This window comes from Camelina sativa, chromosome 19 (assembly GCF_000633955.1).
Source record: "Camelina sativa cultivar DH55 chromosome 19, Cs, whole genome shotgun sequence".
Lineage (NCBI taxonomy): Eukaryota > Viridiplantae > Streptophyta > Magnoliopsida > Brassicales > Brassicaceae > Camelina > Camelina sativa.
Genome location: NC_025703.1, coordinates 10180135 through 10193824, shown reverse-complemented (window position 1 = coordinate 10193824; position 13690 = coordinate 10180135). Strand labels below are relative to the sequence as shown.

Genomic DNA, 13690 nt, shown 5'->3' with positions numbered 1-13690 from the left:
TATGGAGGCTAATTGATTTTTCCGATTCTTTGTTCGCCAGGATTTTAAAGGTAGGTATTATAGGAATTTGAATCTCATGGAACCGATTAGTTCTTACTCTCCCTCTTACGGGTGGAGGAGTATAGTTTCAGCTCGCTCTCTGGTACATAAAGGACTTATTAAAAGGGTTGGCTCTGGAGAGTCCATTTTTGTATGGACCGACCCCTGGATACCAGCTCAATCCCCGAGACAAGTTCTCAGTAAGGGCCCGTTTAAGGACCCTTCTCTTAAAATTTCTCACTTAATTGATTGGCATACAAATTCGTGGCGGATGGATGTGCTTACTGAGCACTTTGATCCTGTTGATGTTGCGTTGATAAGGGCTTTACCTTTAGGTAGTTGTCCAAAGGAGGATTCTCTTGGTTGGCATTTTACGAAGAATGGGCGGTATAAGGTTAAGTCTGGTCATCATGCGGCACATATGACGATCTCCAGGCCTTTTAAGGCGCTTGGTGACGGGCTAGAGATTACCTCTCTCCTAGCTAGTGTTTGGAAGGTTCGTTGTCCACCAAAACTCCAACACTTTATGTGGCAAGTGCTTTCTGGGTGTATTCCGGTTTCAAGAAACTTGCGGCGGCGTGGTATCGCGTGTGATTTGGGTTGTTCACGTTGTGGTGCCGAGGAGGAAACAGTTAATCATGCTTTGTTCCTTTGTCCACCAGCGCGTCAGGTGTGGACTTTATCTCAGGTACCGGTAGGACCACATTGTTTTCCGGTGGAGTCTGTGTATGTTAATGTGGATCATTTCTTGGACCCCAAAAGCCCGGGATCCCATGTGTCAGCCTTCGCGTGGATTTTGTGGTATTTATGGAAAACGCGTAATGCAAAGGTTTTGAAACCGCCACTGAGCGTCCAGAGGTGGTTATTCGGGTAGCTGAAGGTAAGGCATTGTCCTGGCAGCAGGCTCAGGAGGAGGGTGAAGATGCAGATTCAACTGCCCAGCCAACGGTTGCCGACTCTCGGTTATGGGGCCAGTCAATTCCCTACCCATGTTCTTTTCAGGCTATCGCTGCTTCGTTGATGGCTCTTGGAAGTTCGGCGATCCATTCGCAGGAGCCGGATGGTTTTGTACCCAATCTCAGGATCCAACGCCAAGTATGGGAGCTACTAACTTTCGACGAAGTCTTTCCCCTTTACATGCTGAAGTCGAAGCTTTCATTTGGGCAATGTGTTGCATGATCGGACATGATTACCGTAATGTGGCGTTCTATTCAGACTGCTCTGATTTGGTGAAGATGGTGTCTTCGCCACACGACTGGCCGGCGTTCTCGACATATCTCGCCGATATCAAAATGGACAGGGAGGAGTTCTCTTCTTTTTCCTTATATTTAATTTCTAGAAATGCAAATATAAAAGCGGATCTGTTGGTACGCTATGCGCGTACATCTCTACATAATGTTCTATATATAAACAATATTCCTTTTCATTGATTCGTCTGAGTTAATTTTTTGTTGACAAAAAATAAAAATAAATTAAAAAATAACAACGTGGACGCAAGAGCTTAATCGCTGCCCATTGGATAAATAATACGGGAGAGGAGGGTCCAGATTAGTTAGGCATACGATGGACCATCCCTCACGCAATCTTTTATCTGTCTCTTCTGGTCTCTCTCTGTTCATTACTTCAAGATGAGATGAGATATGAGCTGGCCTCGAAGTGGAGCACGTAACAATTTTAGTTGGCTTATAATATTCATTCCTTCTTTCTTCTTTTTTTATTTATTTCAATACTTTTAACTTAACTAAATAGAGATTCAAAAGCTTTCCTGTCGTTTTGCTACAATAACTTCTGTCGTTTTGCTCTGTTCCCACACGTATGTATGATATGATACTATGGTTTCGTTATTTAATTTTGAATGTATATTTTATAATTCATGGCAGCGTTGTTAATAACTGTTTGGATGATACAATGAAGTCAAGTGATTAAGATGACCAATCTGTCTTACAGAGAGGATCGTGAGGACACTGTCGAGCCGCAGCTGTATGTCCACATACTTTTGATATTAATTTATAATCTAAATCACACCAAATGACACAAGTTGTTAGATCATCTACTTCCTAAGCAAATACTAATATACAGTATACAGACCATACAAGTCTCCTTATGAAAAGATTAATTAAAAGTCTTCTTGTTTCCATACATTTCTTNCCAAGGCTCAGGCCGATGACGCGACTCCACTTTCGGTAATCTCCGATTTAAATGCCCGATTGCGGGAATCTTATAGGGATGAAGAGGTATATTGGTATTTGAAGAGCCATAATAGATGGATGAAGGTGGGGGATCAGAACTCTAAGTATTTTCATGCCCAGACAAAGCAGCGATGGGCCCGCAATAGGATTACAGGTCTTTTTAATACGAACGAGGTTTGGTCTACGAAGGATGTTGATATTTGCAATACTGCAGTGTCATACTTTGCAGATCTGTTTACAACGTTGCAACCGACAAATTTTGATGAGGTCTTATGTGAGGTACGCACAATCATTACAGATGAGGTCAATGCCTAGTTAACGGCCCCGGTTACAGAGGCAGAGGTTCGTGCGGCTTTATTTATGATGCATCCGGATAAGGCTCCTGACCCGGACGGGATGACTGCTTTGTTTTACCAAAAGGCGTGGCAGGTTGTTAAAGGGGACCTTGTCTCGCTGGTTAATGGTTTTTTCGAGGAGGGAGTGTTTGATAGAGGTTTAAATGCCACACACATTTGTCTCATTCCGAAGGTGGCAAAGCCAACCCGGATGACAGAGCTGCGCCCAATTAGTTTGTGTAATGTGGGGTATAAAATAATTTCAAAGATCATGTGTCAACGGCTTAAGACGATTTTACCAAGGCTTATTTCGGAAACTCAATCGGCTTTTGTTTCTGGCCGCCTAATTTCAAATAACATTCTGATTGCTCAGAAAATGTTTCACGGTTTACGGACTAATCCGTCATGTAAAGGAAAGTTTATGGCAATAAAAACAGATATGAGTAAGGCATATGACCGGGTGGAGTGGGGGTTTATTGAAAAGTAACTCCACAAAATGGGTTTTGATGAAAGATGGATTGGATGAATTATGTTTTGTGTTAGCTCGGTTGAGTATAAAGTTCTTCTGAATGGTCAACCTAATGGTTTGATTATTCCGGAAAGGGGTTTACGACAGGGGACCCTCTATCTTCTTATTTGTTTATCTTATGCACATAAGCTTTAATTGCCAATATTCGGAAAGCGGAGGAGAATAAATTAGTTACAGGGATTAAGGTGGCTAATCAATGCCCGCCAATCACACATCTATTATTTGTGGATGATAGTTTATTCTTTTGTAAGGTTGATAAAGTACAATGTGAGGTCATTTTGGGTATTTTACGGAAATATGAGACTGCCTCGGGTCAACAAATCAATTTTGTGAAATCTTCTATTCAGTTTGGTCATACTGTTGCTGAAGATACAAAAACGGAGATCTAGGGGATTCTTGGCATAACAAATCTGGGAGGCATGGGCTCGTACCTAGGGTTGCCGGAGAGTTTAGGTGGGTCTAAAACAAAGGTCTTTTCGTTTGTCCAGGAAAGAATGCAGGGACGTACGACTGGTTGGTCGGCGAAACTGCTTTCTAAAGGGGGAAAGGAGGTGATGATTAAGTCTATCACAACTGCGGTCCCGACGTTTGTGATGTCTTGCTTTCGGCTACCAAAAATAATTACATCCAAACTCACCAGTGCTGTGGTGAATTTTTGGTGGAGTACAGATGGTAGGACAGGTGGTATGCATTGGTTAGCTTGGGAGAAACTATGTTGTAGCAAACAACGGAGCGGCTTAGGTTTTCGGAATGTTGATGATTTTAATTCGGCTTTGTTGGCAAAACAATTATGGAGGCTAATTGATTTTTCCGATTCTTTGTTCGCCAGGATTTTAAAGGTAGGTATTATAGGAATTTGAATCTCATGGAACCGATTAGTTCTTACTCTCCCTCTTACGGGTGGAGGAGTATAGTTTCAGCTCGCTCTCTGGTACATAAAGGACTTATTAAAAGGGTTGGCTCTGGAGAGTCCATTTTTGTATGGACCGACCCCTGGATACCAGCTCAATCCCCGAGACAAGTTCTCAGTAAGGGCCCGTTTAAGGACCCTTCTCTTAAAATTTCTCACTTAATTGATTGGCATACAAATTCGTGGCGGATGGATGTGCTTACTGAGCACTTTGATCCTGTTGATGTTGCGTTGATAAGGGCTTTACCTTTAGGTAGTTGTCCAAAGGAGGATTCTCTTGGTTGGCATTTTACGAAGAATGGGCGGTATAAGGTTAAGTCTGGTCATCATGCGGCACATATGACGATCTCCAGGCCTTTTAAGGCGCTTGGTGACGGGCTAGAGATTACCTCTCTCCTAGCTAGTGTTTGGAAGGTTCGTTGTCCACCAAAACTCCAACACTTTATGTGGCAAGTGCTTTCTGGGTGTATTCCGGTTTCAAGAAACTTGCGGCGGCGTGGTATCGCGTGTGATTTGGGTTGTTCACGTTGTGGTGCCGAGGAGGAAACAGTTAATCATGCTTTGTTCCTTTGTCCACCAGCGCGTCAGGTGTGGACTTTATCTCAGGTACCGGTAGGACCACATTGTTTTCCGGTGGAGTCTGTGTATGTTAATGTGGATCATTTCTTGGACCCCAAAAGCCCGGGATCCCATGTGTCAGCCTTCGCGTGGATTTTGTGGTATTTATGGAAAACGCGTAATGCAAAGGTTTTGAAACCGCCACTGAGCGTCCAGAGGTGGTTATTCGGGTAGCTGAAGGTAAGGCATTGTCCTGGCAGCAGGCTCAGGAGGAGGGTGAAGATGCAGATTCAACTGCCCAGCCAACGGTTGCCGACTCTCGGTTATGGGGCCAGTCAATTCCCTACCCATGTTCTTTTCAGGCTATCGCTGCTTCGTTGATGGCTCTTGGAAGTTCGGCGATCCATTCGCAGGAGCCGGATGGTTTTGTACCCAATCTCAGGATCCAACGCCAAGTATGGGAGCTACTAACTTTCGACGAAGTCTTTCCCCTTTACATGCTGAAGTCGAAGCTTTCATTTGGGCAATGTGTTGCATGATCGGACATGATTACCGTAATGTGGCGTTCTATTCAGACTGCTCTGATTTGGTGAAGATGGTGTCTTCGCCACACGACTGGCCGGCGTTCTCGACATATCTCGCCGATATCAAAATGGACAGGGAGGAGTTCTCTTCTTTTTCCTTATATTTAATTTCTAGAAATGCAAATATAAAAGCGGATCTGTTGGTACGCTATGCGCGTACATCTCTACATAATGTTCTATATATAAACAATATTCCTTTTCATTGATTCGTCTGAGTTAATTTTTTGTTGACAAAAAATAAAAATAAATTAAAAAATAACAACGTGGACGCAAGAGCTTAATCGCTGCCCATTGGATAAATAATACGGGAGAGGAGGGTCCAGATTAGTTAGGCATACGATGGACCATCCCTCACGCAATCTTTTATCTGTCTCTTCTGGTCTCTCTCTGTTCATTACTTCAAGATGAGATGAGATATGAGCTGGCCTCGAAGTGGAGCACGTAACAATTTTAGTTGGCTTATAATATTCATTCCTTCTTTCTTCTTTTTTTATTTATTTCAATACTTTTAACTTAACTAAATAGAGATTCAAAAGCTTTCCTGTCGTTTTGCTACAATAACTTCTGTCGTTTTGCTCTGTTCCCACACGTATGTATGATATGATACTATGGTTTCGTTATTTAATTTTGAATGTATATTTTATAATTCATGGCAGCGTTGTTAATAACTGTTTGGATGATACAATGAAGTCAAGTGATTAAGATGACCAATCTGTCTTACAGAGAGGATCGTGAGGACACTGTCGAGCCGCAGCTGTATGTCCACATACTTTTGATATTAATTTATAATCTAAATCACACCAAATGACACAAGTTGTTAGATCATCTACTTCCTAAGCAAATACTAATATACAGTATACAGACCATACAAGTCTCCTTATGAAAAGATTAATTAAAAGTCTTCTTGTTTCCATACATTTCTTTAGTATTGACTTTTTTTTAGTTTTAGGGGAGGTATTGGTTTAGGATTTAGAATAAATTTTAATGACTTTAAAAGTTAGGTAAAATATGTTGATATTCAATCAAGACTTTTAAAAACTCTTTAAAAATTTGGTGTTATTGGTTGTGGATTTGTAAAAAGTTATCTAAAATCTTGATAAATCTAGTGTTATTGGATTAAGAGTTTTATAAAGTCATTAAAAGTTTTATGTTATTCAAGTAAAACAAAAGAATCTTGGATTGTTAATGAATTCAAATTTTATGTTATTGGTTTAGGATTTTATATCATTTCCTTCATAACAAAAGTCATGAAAACTCTTTCATCAAATAGAAAGATTTTACAAGATTAGAAAAAACAAATCATCAAGATTTTAAAAAACTTCCTAAACAATCTCTTAGAATCTTTCATTTTTAAGTTTCAATTATCTATGATTCTAACAATCAGCAAGAACATAAAATCATTAAAATTCTTTCTAAATCCTAAACCAATACCTCCCCTTAAACTCTTTTTTTCTAGTATACGTACTGTATGTGATAGGCTTGCATGCAACTCTACGTTGTCATACAAAATTATTATAATTTATTTTAAACTATTTTACTTTTGAAAATCGGTATAACGTTGAAAGCAGATAAAAATTCTATAAGAACAATGTTTGGTTTTTACTTTTTAGTGGTGTAAAAGTTTTGAATTAGGATGAATGTGTAGTTGTAATTGTTGACAACGAAAATCAGTGGTTTTATTTAGACAACAGAAACACACATTTATATAACTATGTTCTGAAACAGAAAATATTTTTACTTTACTAAACTACTTATGTGCTATTTTTTTGTTAATTCAGAATAAATCTTGTATACTAGCATGATTAAAGACTATAGTTGAACTACTAAAAATCTGGAATACAAATTACAGTTTGAAACCATATGGAGTATAATTATTTCATTATCATAAATTCTAAAGTAAGTAACATTTGTACATTCTAATCACATTAAGAGGGGGTTTGAACTTAACATTTAAGGGATTTTTTTAACAAAAAAAACATTTAAGGGATTTTAAAGTATTTTTAAAATATTTTGTTATTCAATTGATGATTTTAAAAATTCTCACAAAATTATATGTTATTTAACTAAAATTTATATAAAACTTTAAAATAATTCAGAATCTCTTATTATTCAATCAATAGTTTATAAAACCAACTTTAAATCTCTTGTTATTCAAAATATCACAACTTTTTTTGGAATGCTACTTTGAATCATTTTAGGAGACATTTTTTTTCTTTTAGTTGAAAATTACTCATCTTAAAATTATACCTTTTAAGATAAAATTTTGAAGGATTTCATTAAAAAGATCGTCTAACCCAAAACCAGAGAGCAAGAAAAACTCCTTATATTTTTCTTCTTTGTCTCCAATGTCGAGAGGACCAGGTCGTTTAATACAGAATGTGGCACAGTTCGGTGATGCTCAGTTCAAGCAATTCTCCACTCTTTATGGACAACAAGTCATAGACATTCTCAATTTTTCAATCAAGCTTGTCTTGTCTCCTTTCACTCTTTCCTTTGAAATCGCTGGCTCTGCACCTCGTGGCTTTGGCATCCCTGAATTTGTCCCAAAACTTTATTATCTCTCTGTTTTCGTGAGTTGTTTTCTCTGTTCTTAGCTGTTGTAAAGAAACAAAAAAAACACAATCATAAAAGATCAACTCCGGCAATCTCTGCAGATCACCAACCACCTTCTCCACAGGTGAACCTGAAGCTTTGTATCTTACTTTGTATCAAACCACCACCATCTCTATTCAGTAAGCTCTCTCTTTTCTCCCTCTAACGTGAGCATTTCCAAAAGCTATATCATATGTATTTAGAAGCATTTCTGAAACTATGCTCAATTCTAAAATTAAAGATGGAGTTAACTGACACAACATATGTTTCTATTGAAGAAATGCTTGCCACATTTTTGTTCATAGTTGGTCAGAATGCGAGATACGTTGTAGCTGAAGATAGATTCGAGAGATCAAAATTCTCAATAAGTACAAGCTTTAACACAATTCTAAAAACGTGAAAAGCACTTGCTCCAAGCTTTATGGCTAAGCTGGGACTTTCAATTCCTACAAAAATTAAAGACAACACTCGATTTATCCTTATTTTAAGGTATGCTATTTTTTTCTCGTTTCCAAGTATTTCAAAGAACTATATGACTAATATTTTGTTTTTATTATTCTTAGGATTGAGTGGGAGCTATTGATAGAACTCATTTCCTTGCAATGATACCAGAACAAGACACGACTAGCTATCGTAATCGAAAAGGACAATTATCGCAAAATGTATTAGTTGCATGTTGATTTAGAATTTACATATGTTCTTAGCGGGTGGGAAGGTTCAGCTCACAATGCAAAGGTATTACAGGATGATTTAACAAGAAACACAAAAAAAATAATAGTTCCTGAAGGTATGTCTCACTTATCTTTGTATAAAACTTAATTATTATTGTCTTTACCTACAATTTATCTCACCTATATTTTTATGCGGTTTAAACTCCAGGAAAATTTTACCTAGTTGATTGTGGATTTGCCAATCGACACATTTTTTAGCTCCATTCGAAGTACTCGCTATCATATCCAAGAATTTAGAGGACAAGAGAAAGATCTTGTAAATCCAAATGAGTTGTTCAACAATCGTCATTCTAGCTTGCAAAATGTGACAGAGAGGATTTTTGGCATCTTCATGTCAAGATTTCACATTTTCAAATATGCACCACCCTTTCCATATAAGACGCAAGTAGAATTAGTAATTGCTTGTGTTGGTTTGCATTATTATCTCCGTAAAGAATGTTGTTCCGATTTGTTTCCTTCCAAAAGAAGATGTTCTCGAAGAAATAATTTTGATCAAAGAAATGACGAGGAGAATAATGAGGAAGAACAAGTTCGTGGTACTCAAGAACAACAAAGAGTGCTTGCTAATACCTGGAGAGCAAAGACTATAAGGATGTGGAATCATGCTATGAATATGGGGTCATGATGCAATACTATACTTTTTTAAGATTATTTTCATTCACGACACTTTGATTCCTCTATTTTGTTTTTTTGTCACATTCAAGTTTGCTTTTCTTTGTTTCTATTTTTTTCTCACATTCATGTTTGCTTCTATCTCTCACATTTGCCTCTCTCTCTCTCATGTTTGTTTATCTCTCTCACGTTTACTTCTCTCTCTATCTCTCTTTCCTTACTCTGTTTTTGTTCTTGTCTTGATAAAACCATTGAAATATCAGATCACATGTATTTTTTCTTACTCTGTTTTGGTATCTGTTTACGTCTTCATCTCCTACATCTTCACAAATAAGCGATAATTAATAAAATATTTTGCTACACATTTTTTTTGTTGTAAAATATTTTAAAATCACACAAAATATACTAATAAAATCTCATGGAATCACATTTCATTCTCTATTTAAAACACAATCAAATCTCCTAAAACACAATCAAATTTCCTAAACATCTCCTAAATTTTTTAAAATTCTAAAATATTAAAATCTTACCAAATTCTTTAAAATGTTAAGTTTAACACCCCTCTAAAAGCTAAGATAAATTGGAAGGTTGAGAATTTAATATTTTCGATTATTTATAATGATTTATCTAGATATGAGCTTGAGACTATACACAAAGCCCACTAAATATGTTTGTATATCAATAGGAAGATAACCTTACCTTATAAATAAAGCCCATCAATTATTGAGCATTGGGTCCTCTTATTCATTAATTTGATTATAGGTTTGACTGTTTGGTGTTTTACAAAAATATATATGTTTTTTATTGTATCTAGAATTTTTAAATATCTTCTAAAATCTTATGTTATTTACTTTCCAAAGAGTTAATTCCTTCTTTAATTTTTTTTTAACAGTCCAAAAAGTTATTCATAGTGTAACTAAAAGCTATAGAATTTGAGCTAAAGAAAACAGTTCACCACAACTTGCTAAAACATCTCAAGTATAAAACGATAACAACATACTGTAACAAAGTGAAATAGACAAGGATTTTATTGCAATTCAAGAAAATGATTTTACCAGATGTTTCGTTTGTAGACTGGAGAGATACTGCATCAAATATTTTGAATGAATTTAGCATTCAATATGATCTACTTGAGGATGAAGACATAACGGATCACTAACCAATTTTACAAGATGCATCAAAGTGAAGAAAGAACTAAATGATAAATTTCTTTTACTATTACTTGCTTTTTTTCGTCTTCATAATTTTCTTAATATTATCTGTTGTGTTCACCGATGTTGTCTGAAATGGATGTCCTCCAAAACAGCTCTAAACCAAAGGAAAGAAGAATAGGAGAGCAAAGATAGATTGGATACCACATAAAGTTCAATGACCAAGTACGACAAAAGAAAACAGACGGATAGGTAAGACTTAAGTACAAGATAGTTTCAAGCCTTTCACAAGCACACAACAGCAAACCCAAACAGTATCAAAGTAGAAGTCACTTAGTACTCCTCGCCTTCATCATCTTCTTCATCATCACCTCCCTCGGCACCAACCTCCTCATAGTCTTTCTCCAAAGCAGCAAGATCCTCACGAGCTTCAGAGAACTCTCCTTCCTCCATACCCTCACCAACGTACCAGTGAACAAATGCACGCTTAGCATACATCAGGTCAAACTTGTGGTCAATGCGGGAGAAGACTTCAGCAACACTGGTCGAGTTGGAGATCATGCACACAGCTCTCTGAACCTTGGCCAGATCACCACCGGGAACAACAGTTGGTGGCTGGTAGTTGATACCACACTTGAATCCAGTTGGACACCAGTCAACAAACTGGATGGTACGCTTGGTCTTGATGGTGCCAACAGCAGCATTCACGTCCTTGGGGACGACATCACCTCTGTACATCAGACAGCAAGCCATGTACTTACCATGACGAGGGTCACATTTGGCCATCATAGAAGAAGGCTCAAAAGCAGTGTTGGTAATCTCAGCAACAGAGAGTTGCTCATGGAAGGCTTTCTCTGCTGAGATGACAGGAGCGTAGGAGGAAAGCATGAAGTGAATTCTTGGGTATGGAACCAAGTTAGTCTGGAACTCAGTGATGTCAACGTTCAAAGCACCATCAAACCTCAGAGAAGTGGTCAAGGAAGATATGACCTGAAAGAAAAAAGGGCAACAGTAAAACGCTTTAGAAGAGCATATACACAAAAATATCAAATGTAGAGAGCATGCCAAGGGAAGGTACGATATCTACCTGCGAGACAAGACGGTTGAGGTTAGTGTAGGTAGGCCTCTCAATGTCGAGGGAACGTCTGCAGATGTCATAGATAGCTTCATTGTCGAGGAGGATAGAGACATCAGTGTGTTCCAAGAGTGAGTGGGTGGAAAGAACACTGTTGTATGGCTCAACAACAGATGTTGAAACCTGAGGTGAAGGGTACACAGTGAAACCCAGTTTGGATTTTTTTCCATAGTCAACAGAGAGACGCTCAAGGAGAAGAGATCCAAGACCAGATCCAGTTCCTCCACCAACAGCGTTGAAAACAAGGAAACCTTGGAGACCAGTGCAGTTGTCAGCGAGCTTCCTAATACGGTCTAGACAGAGATCAACAATCTCCTTCCCAACTGAGACAAGAAAGATTCAAAAGCAATTACAGTCAATAACACTACATATCAAAAATATGAGACCAACAGAGGATACATATTAATAATAATAACAAGAGAAGAGGATTTACTGGTGTAATGCCCACGGGCGAAGTTGTTAGCAGCATCCTCTTTGCCGCTGATGAGTTGCTCAGGGTGGAAAAGCTGACGGTATGTACCAGTTCTGACCTCGTCAATCACAGTGGGCTCAAGATCAACGAAGATGGCACGAGGAACATGCTTTCCTGCACCAGTCTCGCTGAAGAAGGTGTTGAAAGCATCATCCCCTCCGCCAACAGTCTTGTCACTTGGCATTTGGCCATCCGGCTACAGATTCACAAAACATTTCACGTCATAACAGATTCACATATACAGATCTGAATTTTCGCAACAAAAATACGCAAACGTTCATCAAATGACTACGGAAAAGCATGATCCAAGCCATACAACAACCGATAGATAGATCTAAAATGACATAAACAAAATCAAACAGATTCTCGTTCATCAAATATCTCGGGAATGCAAGATCTGGTTCCCATAACTACAGATCTGAGGGATCGGTCAAATAATTCGAAGATCTAGCGATATACATTATGTAAATCTCAGATTTGACGAAACCAGTGAGCAGTTTTGATTTACGAGGCAGATCTAAACAGATACATGTAAACGAAGAGAGAGATTAGGAAGGGAGATGAACCTGGATGCCATGTTCAAGGCAGTAAAGCTCCCAACAGGCGTTTCCGACCTGGATACCAGCTTGACCAATGTGGATTGAAATGCACTCCCTCATTTTCGCTAAATCGAAGAAGACGACGAAGAAAAAGAAAGAATCGGAGGCGTTTGCGAAGACGCCTTCCTTGGAGAAAAATAGATCTAGATCTGGTTTTGAGATGTGTGTCGTTCCCTTTGATAAAAAATATAATACAGTAGATATTTATACACGATCCCATCGTTTTAGGTGACCACGAAGGGCGTGAGATGGGTGAGCTGGTGTTGATGGATGACACGTGTCTTCAGAACTGCCAATCTCAAACCGTTAACGCTTATTTTTTTTTTTTGTCGGCAGCGTAACGCTTTTTATGAGCTGTGTTTTTGGTTTTCTTCTAATTTTCAAAATTTGCCGCCTATGCTATTTTTTGATATATCCCTTCGTGGCCGTAAACCACTAAACCGGGATGAAATAACCGAACTCAGAATTGAAACTTGGCAGGTATTTGGGCCTAAACTCGCGGGTTGGTAAGCCCAGTTGAAGACACCAAATTGACCTTTTTTTTTTATACATACAGTATATATGTTTTATGATTTTAATCATTTTAATAGGGGTGAAGCGCAGTACCGTCGTGTTGGCTCTGAACTGTGAGTTTCAACTTCTTCTTCATCGACTTCTCCTCGCCGGCGAGTGGTAATTTTCTTCGATTCTTCCTTCTCTTCGCCGGAAACTATAGTCGTTGCTTTGGGCTTGTATCCGAATTCTAAGATTGACTAAAAGCAACTGAGAACTGTTCGACGTTTTGGGATATTTCCTCAATTCTATTGTTCTGATTAGGGTTTTGTTATCGTTTTCTTGAAAATTCCGTGTCTTCTGGGGTAGAAATTGATTGAATGAGCTAGTTTCTAGTCTCATTTCCGTGTAGTCTAGTTGTAATTTCCATGTAATCTGCAAGTGTGAAACCTAGAGTTGGAATCTTTAAGCTTCTGATTGATCAGTGGATCATTTTCGATCATTTATCCTCATGTTATGGGTTGATTAAGTTAGACAGCATGATCAGATTAATTCACGTCATCTTTCCTGTTTTTGTGGTTGTGATACAGGTCTAGTGTTTTTTCCCATTTTTTTCTTTTGGTGGATCTTCCCCTGGTGGCACTGAGGCTAATACTGTTGGAAGATGGCCAATAACCCTCAGTATCCTGGCATTCAGGTAGGCATAAAATTAACTACTGAGTGTGGGCACTATTTTTGTCCTTTATCTGTTCTATTTTGCGA

The 13690-nt window shown here is 38.2% G+C and overlaps 2 protein-coding genes across 2 annotated transcripts in view; one reads left to right on the top strand and one right to left on the bottom strand.

The window, feature by feature from the left end:
- LOC104765838 (tubulin alpha-2 chain-like) lies at nt 10407-12625 on the bottom strand. Its single transcript, XM_010489609.2, has 4 exons — nt 12404-12625; nt 11799-12033; nt 11318-11688; nt 10407-11220 (listed from the first exon to the last, which is right to left on the bottom strand). The coding sequence occupies exons 1-4, from the start codon at nt 12494-12496 to the stop codon at nt 10564-10566; spliced, it is 1356 nt and encodes a 451-aa protein (XP_010487911.1). The 5' UTR covers nt 12497-12625; the 3' UTR covers nt 10407-10563.
- LOC104767651 (pre-mRNA-processing protein 40B-like) overlaps nt 13026-13690 on the top strand; it is a 9585-nt gene continuing 8920 nt past the window's right edge. The window contains exons 1-2 of the mRNA XM_019241568.1: nt 13026-13108; nt 13519-13625. Coding sequence (XP_019097113.1) covers nt 13593-13625 — 33 coding nt within the window. The 5' untranslated portion in view covers nt 13026-13108; nt 13519-13592. The remainder of the gene's footprint in view (nt 13109-13518; nt 13626-13690) is intronic.

What these genes read in the sequence shown, in the direction of transcription:
- LOC104765838 (XM_010489609.2), bottom strand. Translation starts at nt 12,496, where the DNA reads ATGAGGGAGTGCATTTCAATCCACATTGGTCAAGCTGGTATCCAGGTC. An exon ending in CGCCCGTGGGCATTACACCA is followed by an intron (nt 11,689 to 11,798) that starts GTAAATCCTCTT and finishes TTCTTGTCTCAG; the next exon opens with TTGGGAAGGAGATTGTTGAT. An exon ending in TCAACCGTCTTGTCTCGCAG is followed by an intron (nt 11,221 to 11,317) that starts GTAGATATCGTA and finishes TTTTTCTTTCAG; the next exon opens with GTCATATCTTCCTTGACCAC.